The sequence below is a fragment of the Chiroxiphia lanceolata genome, chromosome 25, assembly GCF_009829145.1.
Source record: "Chiroxiphia lanceolata isolate bChiLan1 chromosome 25, bChiLan1.pri, whole genome shotgun sequence".
NCBI classification, from domain to species: domain Eukaryota; kingdom Metazoa; phylum Chordata; class Aves; order Passeriformes; family Pipridae; genus Chiroxiphia; species Chiroxiphia lanceolata.
Window position 1 is genome coordinate 3,845,594 of NC_045661.1, and position 21,240 is coordinate 3,866,833.

The following is a 21,240-nucleotide window of genomic DNA, read 5'->3' on the forward strand; positions in this document are numbered from 1 at the left end:
CTGCCTCTTGCCCTCATCCTGAGTTTCACCCTGAGCCAGAGGTCTCCTGCCCAGCACCACGTCACAGCCAAGACCTGCACACCCACATGAACGTGGTGCTTGTCACCTCCCCCCTTCCCTCCCCATCAGAGCAAGAAACAGAGAACTCAGGCTCCTCTCTTTGTGTGAAACAACCCATTAACAGAGCAGAGCCCACGAAATGGCCTCAGCAGAGCCCCCAGCACGCTGCCCGCTAGGTTGGGTCTTCTAAACAAATTCACAGCTTTTCACAGTCTATAAATATCAGCCTTTTCAGTGCCACCACTTCAGGGATAAGCTGTAATGCAATATTCCATGTGGGCTCTCGGACAAAAGGACAGCACCCCACCAGCACCAGCTTTCTGTCACTGCAGTTTTCTGAAGTATAATTGGATTATAACCGAGTGTGAGCTTCTAGTCCCCATTTCTCTCAGGCTGGGGAAGTCGCTCTCTGATCTGAACAACAGGAATGGGAAGGAAAGAGCAGAATGAGGGGAGGGGGCAGCTGAGGGCTCTGGCAATGCGGAAAGGACTCCGGTGGATAATGAGTTTTACAATCCCAGTAAATAATTAGGCATGTTGGGAAAGTGCTGGCAATGAGAGGTTACCCAAATGCCTGCTCACCTCCATGGTGTGGAAGGACCAGCCCCACAGGGCCCACATGGGGAAGAGGCAGCTCCCAGGTAGGGCTGGTCTTCAACAGCTGCCAGCCAACATTTTTAGGGTGATAAAGGAAGGAAAGCTGAGTGTCCAGGGCAGCTCATCCACGTTTTGAAGTCACAGGTGACAGGGGCACACGGAGGTGGGGAGCACTCGCCAAACTGTCACAAAGGGCTGTGCCGGGGCTTGGACACTGACGCCGGGTGGTGACCCTCACTGGGGCCATCACCGTCCCAGGGAGAGCATGTCCATCGTGTCCCACCCCCCAACCAGCTGCCTGCGGGTCCCCGGGCACCTGTGGGGTCTGCACCACCTCCACCCCCTTGCCGAGACCCTCACGGCCGCCCAGCACCGGAGCCACCAGCTCTCTGCAAACCGACCCCCGTGCGCTGCCCACTCCCGCCCGCACCAGAGCCGCGGGCACCGCGACGGGCGGGCACAGCCCCCGACGGGGCGCGGAGCCCCGCGGAGCCCCGCGGAGCGCGGCCCACCCTGCGGTTTCCCACCCTGCAGTGACACCTGGCGGGGGGCGAGCGCGGGCGGAGCCGGCCCCGTGCCCCCGCATCCCCTCATCCCTCATCCCGCATCCCGCCGCGCCGCTGCGCCCCTTCCCCCCGGGCGGGGCCCGACGGGGCGGCCGCGACCCGCGGCTCCGCTGCGCGTCCCCCGCGGGTGCGGGCGCGGCGGTGGGAGCGGCCCCCGGTGCGGGGCGGCGGCGGGGGCAGGAGCCCGGAGGGGGCTGTCCGACGTGCCCTCGGGGAGGCGGGGGTCGGTCCGGCCGGAGCGGCGGCTCCGCGCCTCTGACTCTGCCCAATGAGAGCCCGCAGCACGGCGGGCGCCGGCAATATTTGGCCGCGGCCCCCGCGCTCCCATCCCCAGAGCGCCCTCGCCCTCCGCGCAAGGACCTCCATGGCCCGGCCCGGCCCCGCCGCCGCCCGCCCCGCGCCGCTCGGGGGGCTCCGACCCCGCTGAGCGCCCCGCAGCCCCGCGGGGAGCCCCCCCCGCAGCCCCCCCCGGCCCGGCCCGGCCCGGCCCCGCCGCCCCCCGCAGCAGCATGAGCCTGGGCGCGGGGGCCCAGCCGGGGCTCGCTCAGCAGCGCGGAGCCGGCGGACGCGCCGCGGGGCCGTGACGGGCAGTGCCCCGAGGGAAGTGCGGGCAGGACCCCCCTCCCCGGTCATTTCTCCGTCTGGACCCCGCCCCGGAGAGATATGCTCAGCCCAAACCGCCTGGAAGCGTCTCCTGGGATTGCCGTGGCCCCCGGGCGTGCGGAGTGCGGAGCCTTCCCTCGGACGGCGGGCGCGGCCCCCCGGCTTTGCCTCCCCCTCGTCCTCCTCCTGCTCGCCCTGACGCCCCGCGCCGACTCCTCGTGGTGGTGAGTGAATCCCCGCGACGGCGCCGCCGCCCCGACGGTCCCGGGGCCGCCGCCCGCGGGAGCTGCGCGGGGCGCGGTCGAGGGACGGGGATGGGGATGGGGAAGGAGATGGGGATGGAGACGGAGATAGGGATGAGGAACGGGAACTGGGACAGGATGGGGACGTGGATGGCGATGGGGACGCGGATGGCGATGGGGACGGGAAAGACCGAGCGGCGGTCGGGGCAGCGCCGGCGGGAGCGCAGCGAGCCCCGCCGTGCCGGGGCCGGCGCCCGACGTGCGGCTGTGGGAGCCGGCGGGGACCGGCCGGGGCTGTGCGGGTTCCGTATCTGTCCCCGCGGCTCCACCTGCGCGGTTCCGGCGGCGTCCCGGTGTCCCGGTGTCCGGTGTCCTGGTGTCCCGGTGTCCAGGGTGCCGGTGTCCCGGTGTCTCGGGGCAGCGCGGGGGGAGCGGAGCGGCGGGAGCGGACCTGCGCCGGAGTCGGTGCCGGTGTCGGTGCCGGGTCTTTCCCCGCGGCGCAGCCACCGCAGCACTCCGGGCACCCCGCGCCCCGAAAGTGCCGCCGCCCCTCTCCCGGGGCCGAGACTTGGGGCGGGCACCCTCCGTTCTGTCGGGCGCCGTGACCTCCCTAAAAGCCATCCCTCCCCGGGCACGGCGGGGAGCAGGGTGAGCCCCCCGGTGCGGTTTAGATCGGGGAAGCGGCAGCAGCTCCCAGCTGATCCACCCTGATCCCGCCGGAGTTCCCCCATCCCTACGGGCTGCGATGTTGCCCCGCACACTTGTATTACAGCTCTCGGGAAGCGAAGAAGTTGCTGCTCCCCCTCCTTTGGATAAAGTGGGGCTCTGTAACAGATAGAAATGATGCCACAGAAAATATGAGCCTTCTAGAAATTAAATCTCCTCCTGCCCCGCTTCCTGTAACAATGAAAATTCATGTATGCGGAATGAGAGTAATTAGGAAAACAAGGATGGCAAAGTTTTCCAAGAGAGACCTCGCGCTGCTTCAGTAGTTCAACAACACTGGAGAAAAAAAATAGTTGGCTGCAGAAAAGTTCTCAGTGTCCCCCACCCTATAAAAGTCCTCTCTAATCTTGTGGAAAACACTGTTTTCCACGCCAATCTCATCATCATTAGCAGATCGCGGTGGATGAGGCAGAACTTAATCAAATTCAACCCATCTGCCACTGCAAGGGAACGGTGGTTTCTGGAATTCCTCAGCTACCGTGGAGCACTCTGTGAGGGCCCGGGAGCACTTCACAGTCACGCCGATAGCACAAGTATTCCCGGTGTTCGAGAGCACGTCTGGGCGTGTGGCAATCGTGGCCGGGCTGGCATCCCCTGGGAGAGCGATTCCAGGGTGAGGAAGGCAGATGGAAAAGCTGTGGGGCTGGGAGGGAGCGGGTTGCTCAGGGGATGTGCCTCAGGTAGCCGGTGGCAACCAGACACAAAAGGTGGATGGCGTGAGGAGCAGCTTCTTCCAGAGAGCAGGACAGGCTTTGGGGGGCACATACTGAGCAAAGGAGCAAGAGCCGTGCCATTCCCAACCATGCCCAGAGGAGATCTCCTGCAGCCAGATCAGCCGCGGGGCACCGAGAGAGAAAATGAGTCACTGTTGGGGAGTCTCAGGTTGATACAAGCACTGGCCTGGCTTCCAGAGCCAGCTCTGCCCCCACCCAGCAGGGCAGGTGAAGGCAGGATGGTTTCTGTGGGCAAGGTGAGGTTGCTAAAATCCTAAAAGCTGAGGAAGGAAGGAAGGGACAGTGGAGAAGTTGGATTATCACCATTCTCGAGGAGGCAGGAGAAGGGGAGGCTCCTTAGAGCTGAGGAGTGGGTACCTGGGGTAAATGTGGCCGGAAAAAGAGGAGGGATGGAGCAGTCACAGCATCATCCGAGCTGGGCAGTTCTGGTAACACACGTGGACGCTGCCTGAGGGGTGAGAATTCTTTCTTTAGGAGGAGTGTAAATACCACCCATTTCCCTTGCTGTCGAACCCCACTTCGCCGCGGTCTGCCCTCATTCCAAGCACATGTCGCTTCCCAGCAAGCGGGAGGAAAACCAGCCACGTTTTAAGCCTCGGTAGCTGTGGCTTGTTTGGAGGAAGCTACATTTAGCTCCCACAGCAGTTTGTGTTCTCAGCTTGCAGACAATCCCTGCCTGGCAGCTCGAGGGGAGAGGAGAGCAGGTAGCCCTGGGGTGCTGGGGCAGGGGGGTACCTGGGCAGCCCCCCAACACACCCCTACAGCCGTGGTGCAGCCAGGCACGGTGCCTTTGGATATTTTCAGCAGGGAGAACTGGTCCCAAGGGCCTTAAATATGCTACTTTTAAACCCCCCAAAATCAAAACCTAAATATATTAAACTCTAAAATTCACACTTTCAATCGAACTTTCTCTTCTGTAAAGCAGAAAGTTCCTAAGAAAAGCCTAAACTGAACTGAGCGCTGTTGTGCTGGACGTGTCAGTTCTGACAAAACAGTGTGTTTAGATGAAATTGGGTTTTACTGAAAGTGGTTTCAACCAGCTGTGGTTTGGGAAAAAGTTATTCAGTGATTTGCATAGGTTTCCAAACACATCTTTAGCACCGCTGATATTACAGTAAATACATTTGGTGGTGCATCATCGTTCCCTATTTTAATTATTATTGCCAAATTCTTCTAGGGATTCACACACAATAAACTTGTGGAACTGGCGGAAATGCTTCTCATTTTCAGAGTCAACTTTTTAAGTAGTTTAATAGGAAAAACCGGGTCCCTTCTGATCGCAGTACACGGAAAGGAAATATCAACCAAATGCCTCTTCTAAACAACTGCAAATTATTAATTTTCGGTGACGTCAGGCACGGCTCAACCGCCCCGCAGAAACGCCAGGAATTGGTGAACTCTGGCGTCCAGAAAAGTGGCCGTGGGTGCCTGTGGGTGGCTGTGTGTGGCTGTGCACGTGCTGGGGGCATGGCATGGTGAGACCAGTGTCACAGGGGCAGGAGGGACGGGCTGGGGACACCGTGGTGGTGGCCAGTGCAGTCGTGGCCGCGCTCCCAGGCCGCCGTGACTGAGGGTGAGAGCAGGATGGCCGTGGCCGCGGGGAGCAGCACCCTCGTGTAAACCCTTCCAAAACCCCGAAGTGTTACTTAGCAACAAAATACCAGCTGAAACACAGACAGAAATTAAGAAGGAATGCAACGGGGAAAATCCCTAAATCCCGTTTACACTTGCGGTGCGCCGGGGTGGGGAGAGCAGCGCGGTCCAGGCTGGCAGGGCTGTGCCCCCGGCGCCCTGAGAGAGGCCAACGGGCCCCAAAAGCGGCCTCCGAAATTCCTTCGGAAAGATTTGGGAGAGATTAGACAAATGTTGCTTATAAACATAAACTGTGCAATAAACAAACTTGGTGTAAATAACTAAGTAGAGCTTTACTCGCTGCGGAGAGCCCCGGCGAGCTGCTCTGGTGTGGAAAAGCATCCTAAAACCGAAGGTTTGGTTAAAGAAAAATGTACACAGAGAGAGCCCCGCGCGCCCCCCTGCACCCCACCCTCACACACACGGACACCCCCAGCCCCTGGCGCACCAAGTCCTCGTTAGCTAACTTGTTTATTGCTAACCACAGCCCTTGGAAACTACAAATATTTAATTTCATCTGGCATTGGAACAGATGGGAGGCATCAGGCTCCCAAAGAGATAAAACAAATCTGTGGAAGGAAGACGAGCGCGAGTTTGGGTGCGGGTTGGGGAGCACGTGGGACCACGCGGGGCTGCCCATGGAGTCAGCAGGGTATGGGGGCTCCAAGGGAGCTGCTGAGCTCCAGGGCGTGATGCCCAGACGGGAATTTTGAGGGATGCTCCAGTCCAGAGTCAGGCAGCCACCATGGTCCAGCTGCCTTCCTTGGCCAGGGAAGGAGGAGCGTGTTCGTGGGCATGGAAAACACACAGAGGGCAAACCGTGGAGCAGGAGTGACTGTCATTGCCAGAGCAACCCCTGGACATGGTGTCAAGGCTCTGGCCAAGGGTTTGGCAAGGACACCCCACTGCTGGTGGAGAAGGGGACATTCCCACCACAATGGGATGGCAGGAGTGGTGATCCCACTGCCCTTCTTCTCTGGGGTTTGCCGTGTTTCCATTGTGACACCAGTGCTGGTTCCTGGCCCAGAAGCAGTGGATGGGCACAAGGAGTGATGGAGAAATGGAGCCACACATACATGTGGACAGAGGATATCGGAGAGAGGGGCTCATTTAAACAGGCACCACGCTGAGGTGTGTGGGAGGGGAAATAGCATCAATAGGAATGTTTGAAATTAAGCCAAGGGAAAGACAGCTGCATGGAGGAGCTCCACAGCCCGCCCTGTAACCCTCTGGGGGTGCTGCTGCCTCCCCTCCGTGCCAGTCTCAGCAGGGCAGACACGCAGCAGCCCCAGAGGGCTTCACTAGCAGAGGGTCTCTGAGCCAACGTGGGGGCTCTGAGGGCTGTGTGTCCATAGCTCTGATGCCATCCCGTGCCATGGATGAACCATTCCCTCTGTGCCAGTGCCCTCACTCATTATCCACTCAGTCTGGGCACTGCTGCAGGCAAGATAAGAATCGCAGAATCCCAGAGTGGTTTGGGCTGGAAGGGACCTCAAAGATTATCCAGTTCCAACCCCCCTGCCATGGGCAGGGACAGAGGACAAGGTCTCACCTCAAAGGGGAGAGGATGTGCAGCACTCAGGGCCCGGGGGATCCCCAGGGGTTCACCCCAGCTGTCAGTCTGTTGTTGCAGAGCACTTTGCATGGCAATAAAAGCAGGAGGTCAGTGACCGGGAAGTCTTTATCCCGAGGCGCTCCGCAGCTCCGGCTGTCCGGGCAGCCCTGCTGTGAAAAATAAGTTTTAAAGTAACGTCAGACTGATGGGGAATGAACCCTGTGGCCTTTGCAGCAGCCCTGGTGTTCTCGGTCGGGGTGGGTGGAACAGATGGGTTCTCTCAGTCGCTTCACGCCGCTACAACAATCCCAACCGTGCTGCTCAGTCCGTTTGTCACTGGGGTCATTTTCACCTATAGCAGATCTTTCTTAGGAAGAAGTGCAGAAGGAGAAAAATCCTTCTGCTCTTCCGGACTCGTTAGCTCTGACTGTTACCAACATGGAATTCAGCGGTGCCGTGAGGAGATCTGTGCTGGGCCAGATCCCGTGGAAACACAGCCTCTGCTCGGAGCAGCATCCCAACACACAGGATGTGCCCTGGACAAGAGAACTGGACATCCAGGTTAACCACCAGAGACTCCCCACCTATTAGCAAAGGGCTTTGGGATAAAAAAAAATTGATACTTAAGGATAAAGCATATTTTTGATGAGCAGCTATTATGTATTCATGCATTGCCAAGGATGCCCCGAGGACCAGCTTTCACCCAGCACCGAGTGAAGTTTTGAGACCTCAATTTCCAGGTCACTCTCATGCAAGACACCAACAGCAAACCCTCCCACATCCAGCCAGGGGACAGCAGAGCATGGCACCCATCTGCTCCATCTCCCCTGGACCACAGTGTTTCAGTCCTTCCCACAGAAACCACATCTCACTGACTGCATGGGGGTGCAGGGAAACCAGAGAGAGGGGGCTCCGGCCAGGATCCAAAGGCAGACAACTGGAAAAAGGGAATGCACAAGAAACAGAAAGATAATGGTGCCCAAAATGAAAAATATGTCCCTTGAATGGCACTGGTAGTGGTTCAGCAGGACAACGTTAAAAATTATTCAAGTGAGACTAACGCTCTCAACATGCAGAGTAGTGGCTCTAAGTGAGGAAATTAGGACTATTAATCATTCCAAGGCGTTAACAATTCCAGCAGGCCAGGATGGCCCTGTTCCCAGTGGGGCTTAATAAAATACTCAGGGTTTGTAATACTAAAATAATATCTCAGATGTCTATAGCACCTTGCAACCTGAAGTACTTGGCAGGTGGCTGTAAATTGTCTGCCACAGCCAGGGAGAACAGAGGAAGGAAGGTGCAGCATCCTTGGGAAGTATGCAAAGAACTCGAGGAGGTGAAATGCTGCCAGGTATGCTGGAATTTGCTCTTTATCAGGCAAAGAGGCAGGGATGTTGGATTTGATCCTATCTGCACCTCCAAGAGCTGCCCAGAGCTTTCCAGCCTCCCACCAAAACACGGATTTTGTGTGGACTCAATGGGATGGGAAGAGGACAGAAGCCAAGATAGTTTGGCTTCCAAGTGGATCCTTCAGGACTGTCAAAGCTGCTACAGAGCAATTGGGAGGTGAATCACTTTTCCCAGGGGATGGACTCCAACAGCCTCCGATGCCACCAAGAAGCCAGAGCACGCTCTCATCTCAGCCTCAGGGTCTTGGAGCAGAAGTTGGCAGCAATGAGGCTCTGAGCAAAACCAGCTGAGCCTGAGGAGAGGGGGACTGGGACCCCCAACAGCAGAGCCATCCTCCAGCACTTCTCCAGGAGAGGAGGCTGGAGATGTCCTCAGTGGCACGGTGGGTGGACACAGGCCAGGCTGAAGAGGCACAGCCAGACCAACACAGCCAGACCCTCTCACAGACAAGGGGAACTCCGGGGGTTTTGCAGCACTCGGTTTTCAGACAGACCTAGAGAAATCCCCAAAGCTGAAAACAACGTTGGAGCCTAAACCAGCCTCAGGTTGCCCCTCCCAGGGATGCTTCTGGGAGCAGGCATCATTCACTGTCATGGCACACGTGGGGACAAAAGCAGAAGCAGCACCGAGGGGAACGTCCTGAGCCGGTTCTGAGGCCCTGTTACAGCTCAGCTGATGGCATCAATGGGAGATGTGGAAGAGCTCCAATCTCAGCATTTCTTCCACGTGGTGCTCAGATTATTTGGCTGACTCCTATTAGGCGGGAGAGTGACACGTGCCAGGCAGTTGGTGGCCCTTGGAGGACACCAGGTCAGGACTCACACTGAGCATGGCAGGGACACCACCCAAGTGCTTCACTTACTCTTTGGTTTTGTTTTGTTTTGTTTTTCTGTTTTAAAGCTGGCCTGGTCGGGTTCAGAGCCCCCAAGTGCTGCTCTGCCTCTCTGTACTGCTGTAAGACAAGAGAGTGTTCAGAACCCCCGGGAGGAGCTGACACGGGTGGGGACCCAGGGATTCCAGGTGTCCAGGCTGCCTTACCTGAGCCGAGCACATCCTGCACTAGGTGGGGAGCAGCAGTGCCAGGAAAGGTAAATTCTCCAGCTGAAAAGCCATTCCCTGGGATGTCAGAGCCAAGCCTGCTGCCTGTGCTGAGCCCCTCTGGGCTGGAGGAGCACCCCTTGATGCTGCCGTGCTGACCGGGTTCACGGTGCTGTGTCCGGCCAGAGCCCCTCCTGCCCCTGGGTGCTGCACCTTCCCACTCTCCCGTTCCCTCCCAGCTCCAACACCAAACAGGGAGCTCTGGCAAAGCTGGCAAAGTTTTGGGATCCTCGGGTTTTCACCCATAAACTCTGAATTAACAAGTGACAGCAAAGAAGCCTTCTGTGTGCTGGGGAAGCAGCTCCTTGAGCTCACTGCATCACCAGAGCTGCTTGCATGGACATCCTTCTCCCATGTAAAGCTGTGACAGCGATTTTAGTTAAGCTCAACTTCTATTAATCTAATTTAAAACTGTACCTTTAATGGTGTTGGTGCAACCCCGATTTCCCCACAGTGGGAACTTCCGATGTTTCAGCAGCTGTTTTAATTCAGAGCTCAGAGATGTTGAGATTTTGCCTGAGAATGGCAATTCCAAAAATTTCCCTTTTGAAATCAAGTCGTGCTCAAATAGGCATTGGAATGCCATATGAAATGGTGAAAAACGAAATGTTAGGCACAGCAGCATCTACAATAAGTTTCATTAGGAACTACATTAGGGCACTCACTTATTTCTCAGGAACACCTTGCCATTATGGAGAGCAACAAGAGCAAGCTCTGATTCCATGTAATTTTACCAATTCCCATGACATGCATTCCTTTCTTCAAAACCTCATTTTCTAAGAGACGTTTCCTACCTGATATCTCCCACTGAGTGCAGAACAGTGGCATGGCCCCAGCTCAGCCTGTCCTGGAGGTATCCCAGGTCTATATTGCAGGGTTTTGTTTATATCTAAGGAAAGGGAAACTAAATTCCCTTTGGCAGTGTCCTCCTGCTCTGATCTGTGGAGTTATAGTTCCCTCAGCACCTACCCAGTGGATTTGCTCACTTGGCTGAGACATTTGGGGCTGGCTGGCCTGGGCTGCCACAGAGGTGGCCTTTCTCCAGCAGCAGAAACTCCCATCTGCCTGTTGCTGAGGTGCCTTAGGCTGTGCTCTCCATCTCCCCACTGCTGCACTTACAGAGCTTTGCCTGAGCCTTTTTGGTTTTTCCCATTAACGAGCAAAGCAACGAGGAAGCTGCATACTCCATGTCATGGCCAAAATCACAGTGTAGGGATCCAGAAAGGCTCCAGCCCAGTGAAGGTGGAGAAGGAACGAGGTGTACTGGGAGATGATCTCTGGGACAAGATGCAGCAGATCCCAGGAACTCACAGCCCACATGGAACTGCAGGGATCTCCTCCTAACCCTCAGGGAGCTGTACGAGGAGAACAGACACGGAAAGCTCTGGAACTGTTCCGAGCTCTGTCTGAGCTCAGCCTGGCAGCAGAGCAGAGGGCAGAGACATGACACTGGGGCAGAGCACCCCGCGGAGCCTGCGAGTCCTTCGGGAAGCCGGGCAGGCTCTTGTGGGAAGCACGGGAGCAGCACACATCCAGCACGGAGGCGAGCCGCGGAAGGGGGTTTAGCGCAGCCCGCACGCTGCCAAGTAAATAGATGCGTCTGCCTCTGATTTGCATGTTTATCTTAGAAGCAATTTAGGTTTCTCCTTGTTTACAAGAGCCGAAGTCAGCAGACTCTCCGCAAGAACAACAACGGGGAGCCAGCACGTGACGCTCGTCTCCTGTTCCCTCGAGCATCGGGCGCTCCGCGGGATGTTGGGAAGAGCTCGCTGCAGCTGGATGTGCATCCGTGCAACTTGCAGGGAGGAGGAAGGCTGGCAGGGAGAGGGAGAGGAGGGCTTGACCCCGCAGGCTCCGAAGGCACCTGCCTTGGGAACACAAAATCTCCATCCTCCCTTGTTGCTGCCTCGCGGGAAGGGAGGAAGGCAGGGCGGGAGGTCCCAGTGCTGTGTGTGCAGCACAGCGTGTCCCGCAGCACGGGCGGCTCACACCCGGCTCCTGGCAGCGGAATCCTGGGAGAAAGTGGGAAATACACCCAGCCGGGGACTGCACACCGATCGGCGAGAGGGAATGCTGCAGCATCAGCCAGGCAAAGGCGGCCAGAGGGGTTGTGCCAGCCCCTCACCCCAGCTGGGCAAACAACTCTACGCTTGGCAAGGGCAATGCCAAGGCTTTATGGACCTGCATGAGGAGCTCCCAAGAGGCAGCAGCCCGAGGAACCCCGCTGGAGAGGGTGGAGGATCGTTATCCCCACATGTACTTAATTATCCACTCCCTCCCTCCCTCCCAGCTCCTCCTCACTGCAGCCTGCCCGGGTCTGCCTCTCTCCTCCCAGCCGTGAGCTCCAGGCCTGAGCAGCCACCAGCATCAGGAGCAGCTCCTTCTCACAGTCTTTTCTGAACTCATGCCTTGGGTTTTGGTGCTTTGGGTTTTTTTCAGCTGGAAAAATAGAGATTCCCCTAGAGTACAGCATTGCATAGAAATGTGCCACTTCCAGCACAGCTTCATTCTTTTAAAAACGAGGTTCTGATAAGGCAGCTGGGGACTTCTCAGAACATCCATTGTCTTTCCTACTGCAGTGTTTTTAAAATGTCACAGGCTTTGAGAAATAAAATCGGAAGGGATGCTTTCATCCATCCAAAACAAATGTTTGGGTTTTTTCCCCTCCCAAAACTCTGCTTGGCAGAATTTTCTGATGTTCCCTGTCTCTCTGCATTTTAGAGTAACTGAGCCCAACTGGAGCTTTTCTCAGCAAGCCTTGCCGAGATAACCACAGCCTTCCCGGGACATGGGGGGAATTTTCCCCTTTCTGATGGAATCCTATAGGTACTGCTGTAAATACACTGCTTGTTCTCAGCCACAGGCAAAGGGAGATGCAGCCACCGACCCTGGTGGGTCTGGGACCCACACGGCGGTCGGTGCCCTTCGCCCTGCTCTCCTTCCACTTTCTCCTGCTGATAATGTTTGCTCTGATCTGGGTGTTTGGCAGGAGAATTAAGGAGAAGTAATTAGCTCCCAGTGTGAAAAAGGGAGTGCCTGGTGTTTATCTTGTCTGGAGGGTTTCCCTTGATCTCGGTCTCCCAGGGGATGGTGTTAGTCGGTGCTTTATCCGTCACTCTCCCATCCGGGAGGCAGCTCCTCTACCAGCCCAGAGACCACTGCCCCAGCTCAGGAGCACAGGGGACAGGGTCCCTGCAAGGTCCCTGGTGAGGTGGTCCGTCACAGAACATTTTACCTTCTACAGCTTCCCAAGAAAAGGGGAGCTTTGGCTCTGCTGAACTTCCATCCTGCAACCCGCTGCCTCCTGGCATCTCATCCCTGCCCTTGGCAGCACAGGCAGGGACATGCCAACCACCCCCATCCTTGCTGGGCAGAAGGAATTTCGGGCCAGGTGCCTGGCCACACTTCCCCACAGGACCTCTGCTGCCCTGCTCAAGGCCACCGTACCATTATCCAGCTGGTGGGATGCTCGTCCTCCCTGCCCCACTCACCAGCTGCTCTCACAGCCTGGCACGAGCAAGGCAACAAAATACCCTCAGTTCACATTGCTTGATGAGCTCTTGTTGGCTTTTCTTTCCTAAAAGTTTTCTGCCATGTCCCTGTCCCTCTGCTGCAGGATGAAAGGCTGGTGAGCATGCCTGGGACAATAGTGCTCGCTGCCCCTCTGAGTCTGGGCTCACAAAGCCGTGGGGAGCCGGGTTTATTATCCTCAGCTCCAGCCCGAGATGACCTTGTGCTTCTGCCAGCATTTAAACAAAATATTTTAAAAAGGGGAACAGATCCCGTTGCTTTCTGTGCTCGCAGGGCTTTCCTGAGCTTGGGAGCTCTCTCTGGGGCGGACAGAAGCGATAGAACGTGGCCAGAGAGAGACAATGAAATATTGTCCGAGCTTATTGCTTTTTATTATTATTAAAGGAAGGTTTTTACTTCCAGTCCGGGGGCTAGAAAAAATCTGATTCCCACCCAAACCTCATCCCTTCCAGCCAGAATCCCAGCTCCGTGCTCTGCAGCAAACATCGTCCTCCAGCACAAGCAGCCAGAGGGGCGAGAGGGTGGCGCAGACGGGACCTGACCGGGATGGAAAATTCCACGGTGCTGCCATTGTCCGGGATGGTGCGAGAGTGCGGGGCAGAGCTCAGGGGCCCTCCCCCGTGGCCACAGAAAACTGCCCACGGGGCTCAGCCAGGCTCTGCCAGACTGTTGTTTGTGCATTGTCTTCCTGCTCTGAGCTCCTGCTCTCTCCTGCTGCTGCAGGGGGGGGACAGGGATGCAGGTGGGACGCAGGGATGCAGGTGGGACACAGCCAGGATGGGGGACACAGTTCTCCCAGTTGTGCAACTTCAGGGCATGATCACAAGTGTTCACCAGTGCAGGAGGTGCACAGAGAGGAATCGACAGCTGGGGGATAACAGTGTGAGTGAGGACTGTAGCGACAACATGTGAAGCCTGGTCCTCTTCCTCCTTCTCTACCTGAGCATGGCACAGGTGCCATGGACACTTCCCACGGAGTGCAAGCAGGAGACAGCAGAGCCTGCACCAGCCATCCTGCTGTGCTCAGCAGGGCCAGGCAGGGCTGGGATGTAGGGAAGAGGGTGGGAGGGAGGTTTTGCACATCAGCAAGTTCCTCTGCTGCCACCCCAGGAGCTGACAGAGCCCAGGCTCGTGGGGCTCATCCCAGGACTCGCAGCACTCACAGCTGGCTGTCTCCTGGGGCAGATGTTCTCCACAGACCCCCTGCTCCTTGCCTGCACAGAGCAGAGCTTTGTCCACCCCATTATACTGAACACAAGGACCGAAGGCCAGTGGCTGTGATGGCTCAGCAGTGCCCTGTCCCTGTGTCCTGCCTGTCTGAACCACAGCCCCGGGCAGGTCTCACATGTGCTCTACAGCTTGTCCACACCATGAGGACACTGCAAGGGGGGCACACTGCTGTGGGGGGACACCCTGGGCAGAGTCCAGAGCAGCTGTGACACAGGTAGAAAGGAAAGAGGGGAAAGTGGGCTTCAATATAAGACCCCCGAGCAGGATGAGGACCTGGCATCACTCTTTGTTCAGCCTGGAGGAGACAGAGGTCAGACCTCATCAGGGTCTGCAGCTTCCTCATGAAGGGCAGCTCTGATCTCTGCTCTCTGTGAGCAGTGACAGCACCTGAGGGAATGGCTGGGGCTGTGTCAGGGCAGTTTGGGCTGGATATCAGGAGAAGGTTCTTCTCCCAGAGGGTGGTCGGGCACTGAACAGGCTCCCCAGGGCAGTGGGCACAGCCCCAAGGCTGCCAGAGCTCCAGGAGTGTTTGGACAACGCTCTCAGGGACAGGGTGGGATTTTGGAGTTGTCCTGTGCAGGGCTAGGAGTTGGACTGGATGATCCTCGTGGGTCCCTTCCAGCTCAGGAGAGTCTAAGATCCCCTGCCGGCAGGGCAGTAACGTGGCACTGCTCTCTCCCGCAGGTACATCGGGGCGCTGGGCGCGAGGGTGATCTGCGACAACATCCCCGGGCTGGTGAACAAGCAGCGGCAGCTGTGCCAGAGGTACCCCGACATCATGCAGTCGGTCGGGGAGGGAGCCAAGGAGTGGATCCGGGAGTGCCAGCACCAATTCCGGCACCACCGCTGGAACTGCAGCACCCTGGACCGGGACCACACCGTCTTCGGCCGGGTCATGCTGCGAAGTAGGTTCTGCCCCATCCCCTTCCCACCCTTGGTCTTCCTGGGAGTCTCTCCTCTCGCTGGGCTGCCGTGCCCGGTGGCTTGGATTACTCCCTTAGGAGAGCTTTGCTTTTCCCCGTAAATTAATCAAGCAGTAATGGGAGAAGAGCGCTGCGTTTGGAATAGCTGCACCAGATGAGATGGAGCAGGGGGAGCACTGGGGGAGAAGGGGGAAGGAGGAGACACCTCCGGAGAACAGGCTCATATGTAAACAGTAATGGGATATATAAATATTTGGAGAGCAGGGTTGGCCAGGACTCAGCAATTCACGTGGGAACTGGCTGTTCCCTCGCATGGCAAGGGAGGCAAGGCAGAGCCACGGCTCCAGTCCTCACTTCGGGCTCCAAGGTGGAGGAGGACCATGGATATGGGGCAGGTGCCAGCCTTGAGCAAAGGGCTGGGCACAGCCCCTGCCCAGGAGGGACCGTCCCGCTCCACATGAGGGACAGATACGACACAAGCAGGGATGTACCCAAGGAAAGGTGTGATGGGGACAGGGATGGGGCAGTTCCAGAGCAGGAGCAGCATCAGGGGCTCCAGCTGCCCCTGGGAGGGCTCCGGCAGGGAACGGGCTGCGGGAGCACCGGCACGGGCAGCGGCACTGCGGGACAGATGCTGCTGCATCCTGTGCCGTGCTGGAGCATCCAGCCATGCAGCCTCCAAATCAAAGGCAGCTGGAAGAGCCTTCCCACTCCCAGCTCATATGGAGGACATGTGAGTGCTGTGGAGGGAGTGGGGGCTTGCTCCCAGCTGGCGGGGGGATGGGGTAGCTGCCCATGGGGCGGGCAAGCAGCAGAGCCACAAGCCAGACTCCTGACAAGGACCTGGCTGGGAAGAAGGGGACTGGAATGCCAGGGTGTAGCACTCACCCTGCCGTGCTGCAGCCTGCCTGCTCTCAGCCTCTCCATCCCCACCAGGGCACCTTTCCTCCTGCTCGCATCCTCTCCTGGCAAAGGATGGGGAATGATGAAAGCTCCTCGCCACAGCCCCATCCTGCGAGGCCCAAAGAGAGCTCTGCTGCCTTTGAAGTTGCTTTCAAAGGCTCCTCGAAATGAAGACGAGCATGGTTTTGATTTGCAGCTTCTTTTACAGCGTTATAAAAACAGCTGCGAACTTGAAGCAGAGACATAAAATAGCAGGCGCAAGCTGTGCCACGCGGGGAGAGCCGGGGCTGGCGCCGGCTCCATGCTCTCCATCGCCCCGGGAGGGAGGGAGGTGGCCTTGGCTGAAGGGTGCTGGCTGGTCCTGCAGGCTCAGCACATGTGGGCATGGCTCCTGATAATTCCCCTTGGTCAGAAGGGCACCGGGGACGCCAGCAGTGGGTTTGGCTTGCCCGTGCACAGGATGGGCTGTAGACGCCTGGCACGGCCTGGCGCACTCACTCCCCGTCCCTGCTCCTCTCCCCGCTCCAGGCAGCAGGGAGGCCGCCTTTGTCTACGCCATCTCCTCGGCCGGGGTGGTCTATGCCATCACCCGGGCCTGCAGCCAGGGGGACCTCAAGGTGTGCAGCTGTGACCCGCTCAAGAGGGGCCGCTCCAAGGACGAGCGCGGGGAGTTCGACTGGGGCGGCTGCAGCGACAACATCAACTACGGGATCCGCTTCGCCAAAGCCTTCGTGGACGCCAAGGAGAAGAAGGTGAAGGATGCCCGGGCGCTGATGAACCTGCACAACAACCGCTGTGGGAGGATGGTGAGTGAACCCCCAGTGTTGCACCAGCCATCCCACCTGGACCTTCTGTAGGGAACAGCTTGGGCATAGAAGCAGGACTGTGGTATCCGTGGAGGGCAGGTCCTACTGTGGATGAGGGCTGGATGCTGCCCTGCCTTCCCAGCGCTCCCCTGCACGCTCTGCCCTGGGAATGGCCCCATGGAGGCCCTGCTTACCTTTTCCCCCAGCATTGTGTCCCTGCTGCTGCTGCATCAGTGACCTCCATACACAGCCCCCTCCATACACAGCCCCCTCCACACACAGCCCCCCTCTCCCGTTAGGAGCCCATCCAGCACAGCCAAGAGCTGATAAGCTGCACCAGGGATGAGCAGGCACCGGTGCAATGTCTGGCACCCAGGGTGACCACCAGTCCTCACACATCCCTCTTCCCACAGGCTGTGAAGCGTTTCCTGAAGCTGGAGTGCAAATGCCACGGGGTCAGCGGCTCCTGCACACTAAGGACTTGTTGGCTGGCAATGTCAGATTTTCGAAAAACAGGGGATTACCTAAGGAAGAAATACAACGGGGCCATCCAGGTGACGATGAACCAGGACGGCACCGGCTTCACAGTGGCCAACAAGAACTTCAGGAAGCCCACGAAAACAGATCTGGTGTATTTTGAGAACTCACCTGATTACTGCGTGATGGACAAGTCAGCAGGTAAAACCCAGAGCTCCAGCCATTGCCCAAAAGCAGCTCTTCCTCCCCTCCAGACAGGCCAGAAGCTCCCAGCTAGCCCAGCTTTGGGATCTCAGCTCCCCCAATGAACCCCAACCCTCGGAGAGGGGGGCAGCACCTCACACTTGCACAGGCAGAACTGTGTTTATCCAAAATCCCCAGGCTTTACACCAAAGCCCCAAGCCCCTTAGGCCTCTTGTAATGACGGTAGCTCAGCGTTTCCTCAGAGCCTGCCCCCCGCGGAGCAGAGCTCCCTTGAAGAGGCAATAAAGAGCCTGTTCCGTGCACAGGCTGCCGGCTGCTCCTCAGAACACAGCCCGGGGCTGGGATGGGAGCGGGGGAAGGGGCGTCAGGGCTGCTGGGCTCCTGCAGAGATGATCAATGGTTTCCCAGCCTGGAGCATCCCCGGGTCAGGGGTTGGCAGCAGCCGAAGGGGGCTCGGTGGGGAAGGCAGCACGTGCTCCCACCACCCTCAGCCTGAGCAAAGAGGGCATTCCCAGCTTTGCCAGCTGCAAAGCCTGGCTCAGCAGGCACGCATTGCTCTAGGGGTCCCCGGGCACAGAGGGGCTGTGCAGACCACCTCCCTGTCCCCCACTGCCCTTACACTCTGGCAGCAGTGGGCACGGGGAGGGGGCCATGCAGAGGGTCATAGAATCCCAGAATGGTTGAGGTTGGAAGAGACCTTAAAGATCATCTCTTTCCAACCTCCTGCCACGGGCAGGGACACCAACGCTGCATGCATCCCTGGCTGGGATTGCTGCATCCCATGTCCTTAGAGCACAGTGAGTGCAGACTCCAAAGTGCCCCCGCTGTGACAGAGACGATGGGGTTTCACCACTCAGGCACTCAGACCCAAGGTCCCTATCGCAGATGGGGGTGCCCAGTCTCACCAACACCTGTGGCCGGGGCGGGTGGGGGGAGAAGTGCTGTAACCCGATGGAGAAGGAACCCCCTGACCCCGTGTCCCTCCCTCCTTCCCTCCCTTCCTTCCCCAGGCTCCCTGGGCACGGCGGGCCGCGTGTGCAACAAGCTGTCCCGCGGCACGGACGGGTGCGAGGTGATGTGCTGCGGGCGCGGCTACGACACCACGCGCGTCACCCGCGTCACCAAGTGCGAGTGCAAGTTCCACTGGTGCTGCGCTGTGCGCTGCAAGGAGTGCGAGGACACTGTGGACGTGCACACCTGTAAGGCCCCCAAACGGGCCGAGTGGCTGGACCAGACCTGAGGAGACGGGCGGGAGCACCCCCGGGGGAAGAGTCCGCTGCCACCCACCCTCGCGATTTGTTTGTTTAAACCCCTGTGCCCCGAGGGCCGTGACGTTCTGGGAGCTGTAGTTCGGCTGCATGGCTTTTATTTAATGAATTCCGCGAAGCACTAAGGGAAGGACTGCGTTTCCCAGGAGGTACTGTGGGCCCTTCTGTTTGCTCAGCAAAACTAATCCCCGACCAGGGAGGAGGCTGCAATCCTTGCTTAAGACTGTGAACCTGCAGAGGTTCTCTTTGCAGAGGGACGGTGCGACCGATACGGGCTCGGAGGGCCGACAGTCGGGATGCGATGGCTGAGGAATCCTGCGCCTCCCCAGAGAATCTACGTTGCAGTAAAGCTTCACCAGCAAAAAAAAAAACCCACTAGTTCAGAATAATCCACTCTTGCAAAAGCATTCTTGCTTTTCCTTTTTTTTTTTTTTTTTGCAAGGCCAGAGGAAGGGTGTTGAGAATCCACGAGACAGTTCTGTGATCCCCGCGTTTCCCTCGAGCAGACCCGGCACGCCCCTGACCCCACTGAGCAAGAGCCACCTCTGCACGAGGCTTGTCCCCTTGTCCCCAGCACAGGGGACAAGTGGAGCTGTAAATTGGAACTGAACCTTGGAGGACTGCACAGGGACAAGGGCCACCCCTAAATGCTGGCGGGCACAGAGGGCTTGAGAGAGCAAATGAAACCTGTGAACTTACTGGTAGGTTCTGAAGTCAACGATACAACAGCATCTCTGTAAAACTCACGTGTATGTTGTGTATACTGCTTATTATTTTAAGTCAAAAATTCATTATAAACCTATATCAGAAAAAGATGTTCTTTGCTTTTTGAATTCCTACACACCCAGTCGGGCACTTCCCCAGAGCAATGTTTCTTCCCCCCTGCTGCTTGCAGCTCCCACCATCCCAAAGCACAGACCCCCCTCTCCCAGGAGTTATCTGTAGCTTCCCACAAAGCAGAGGATGGCATCCAGCATCCAAAGCCCCAGGGGAATCCTTCCTCAGCAGCAGCACACCCTAGGACATGTGGCTGCACATCCCTGGCCAGGTTGGACAGGGCTTGGAGCAACCTGGGCTAGTGGAAGGTGTCCCTGCCCAGGGCAGGGGGTGGAATGGGATGAGCTTTAAAGACCCTTCCAACCCAAACCATTCCAATGCTCTCTAGTACTGGGTTGAACAGGAGATGCTAGATAAACTTCCAAACTTTTCCCATTAAAAAAAACCCCAAACCAACCACTCTAAACATAATCATCTAAAACTGAAGCTGATGAGAGGGGGGGGGGGCAGGCAGCTGCAGAGCTGCCAGTAAATACATTACAGGGATCCACCCCTCTGATCTCTAGAAATTCCCTCAATTCTTTTCCCCCAATTTGAGCATTACAAAGATGTCTTGTTTAGTGTACAGATATTTTATAGTCTGGTCAAAAGGTCCCAGTCCACACAAACAGATGTAACGCACAACAGTTGCACCCGCAAATTTAATATCCCCAGGTAAAATAGAAAAATTACCTTCAGCATTGCAATTCCTGAGGCTGAGGATGCTTCTGGCACTTCCCCCCTGCCTAGAGCTGGGCTGCCCATTGCCCCAGGCAGGCTGTGCCTCCTCCCTGAGCCAGAAAAAAAGGGGTGAGTTTTCCTAACATTGCTCAGCATTGTGTTGATGGGCAGGTAAGGATGTTTTGCACACTCAAAGGAAATTTTCATGGACGTTCCAAGCCAACTGGAAAGGCCAAGTCAAAGGGGACATACATCTGTAAATACTTTTTTTTGCTGGGATCTGCTTTATTGCTGCCAGAGGGGCTGTGGGAGCTCTCCAGGGAGGGTTTTCTCCTGGCAGCAGCGAGATGTGTGGGCAGAGGGAGCTGAGCAGGCCTCAACAGCCAAGTCTGGAGGAAGGTCAAAGGAGCAGGATGGGATTAAGGCAAAGAAGATTATGCTGGTCCTAAACCACCCATTGGCTGCTGCACCGAGAGCATCTCTGAACGGGGATTTTACTCAATGGCCCTAGGAAATATTAGTTTAAGTGGGGAGAGAAAACCACTTTGAAAAGTGCTTTGATGGGAACTGCTCAAAGAATTTAAAGAGCCTGCCATGGGCCAGATTAGAGCACCTTCCTCTGTGCCAGACCACCGAGAGTGCTCGTGCAGAAAAGGGACCTTCAGCAGAGCTGCTGCAGAGCCACAGGCAAGCAAAAAGGTGACATTTTAACAGAAGTCTCTTAAAAAGAGTTACAGGAATCCCACCTCCCCACTACCTAATTGTTTCTTACAGAATTAAACCATCTCCCTGCTGAATCCTGTGCTGACAGCACGACAGGGCTGGGCAGCACCTTCCCTGCTCTTGCACTCGAGCTGGTGTTTACCTGGGAGCCTCCTGCTCTTCCCCCAGGCCCTTCCAAGCCCTCTGGAAACTCAGAGACCATTGTCCCATCTCGGCTGTGCTGAGGAATGCTGGCAGGTGAGCGGGAGGTCTGAGCCAGGCCAAAGGCATCCCAAGCCTGCCACAGCCATCAGGCTGATCGACCTGGAAGAGCCCCTCATTTATCTTCATTACTGCTCCACCTACCAGCAATTTACAACAGACTTGAAAAAAATGCTGCCCCCTCAGCCATCAATCCAAGCCTCCCTCCCAGGGCAGGACACTGGGAGGGATCCAGTGCCTGGGGACCTGGGGTC

At 57.2% G+C, this 21,240-nt stretch overlaps 2 protein-coding genes across 4 annotated transcripts in view; one reads left to right on the forward strand and one right to left on the reverse strand.

Annotated features, from left to right (window-relative positions):
- The first annotated feature begins 1,851 nt into the window (after positions 1–1,851).
- WNT2B (Wnt family member 2B) lies at positions 1,852–19,378 on the forward strand. Its single transcript, XM_032710341.1, has 5 exons — positions 1,852–2,050; positions 14,669–14,889; positions 16,339–16,616; positions 17,030–17,294; positions 18,308–19,378. The coding sequence occupies exons 1-5, from the start codon at positions 1,887–1,889 to the stop codon at positions 18,535–18,537; spliced, it is 1,158 nt and encodes a 385-aa protein (XP_032566232.1). The 5' UTR covers positions 1,852–1,886; the 3' UTR covers positions 18,538–19,378.
- ST7L (suppression of tumorigenicity 7 like) overlaps positions 18,647–21,240 on the reverse strand; it is a 32,710-nt gene continuing 30,116 nt past the window's right edge. For all 3 annotated transcript variants that reach the window (XM_032710338.1, XM_032710337.1, XM_032710336.1), the window contains exon 15: positions 18,647–18,915. In XM_032710338.1, coding sequence (XP_032566229.1) covers positions 18,667–18,915 — 249 coding nt within the window. In that variant the 3' untranslated portion in view covers positions 18,647–18,666. The remainder of the gene's footprint in view (positions 18,916–21,240) is intronic.

What these genes read in the sequence shown, in the direction of transcription:
- WNT2B (XM_032710341.1), top strand. Translation starts at nt 1,887, where the DNA reads ATGCTCAGCCCAAACCGCCTGGAAGCGTCTCCTGGGATTGCCGTGGCC. An exon ending in CGGCCGGGTCATGCTGCGAA is followed by an intron (nt 14,890 to 16,338) that starts GTAGGTTCTGCC and finishes TCCCCGCTCCAG; the next exon opens with GCAGCAGGGAGGCCGCCTTT. An exon ending in CGTGATGGACAAGTCAGCAG is followed by an intron (nt 17,295 to 18,307) that starts GTAAAACCCAGA and finishes TTCCTTCCCCAG; the next exon opens with GCTCCCTGGGCACGGCGGGC.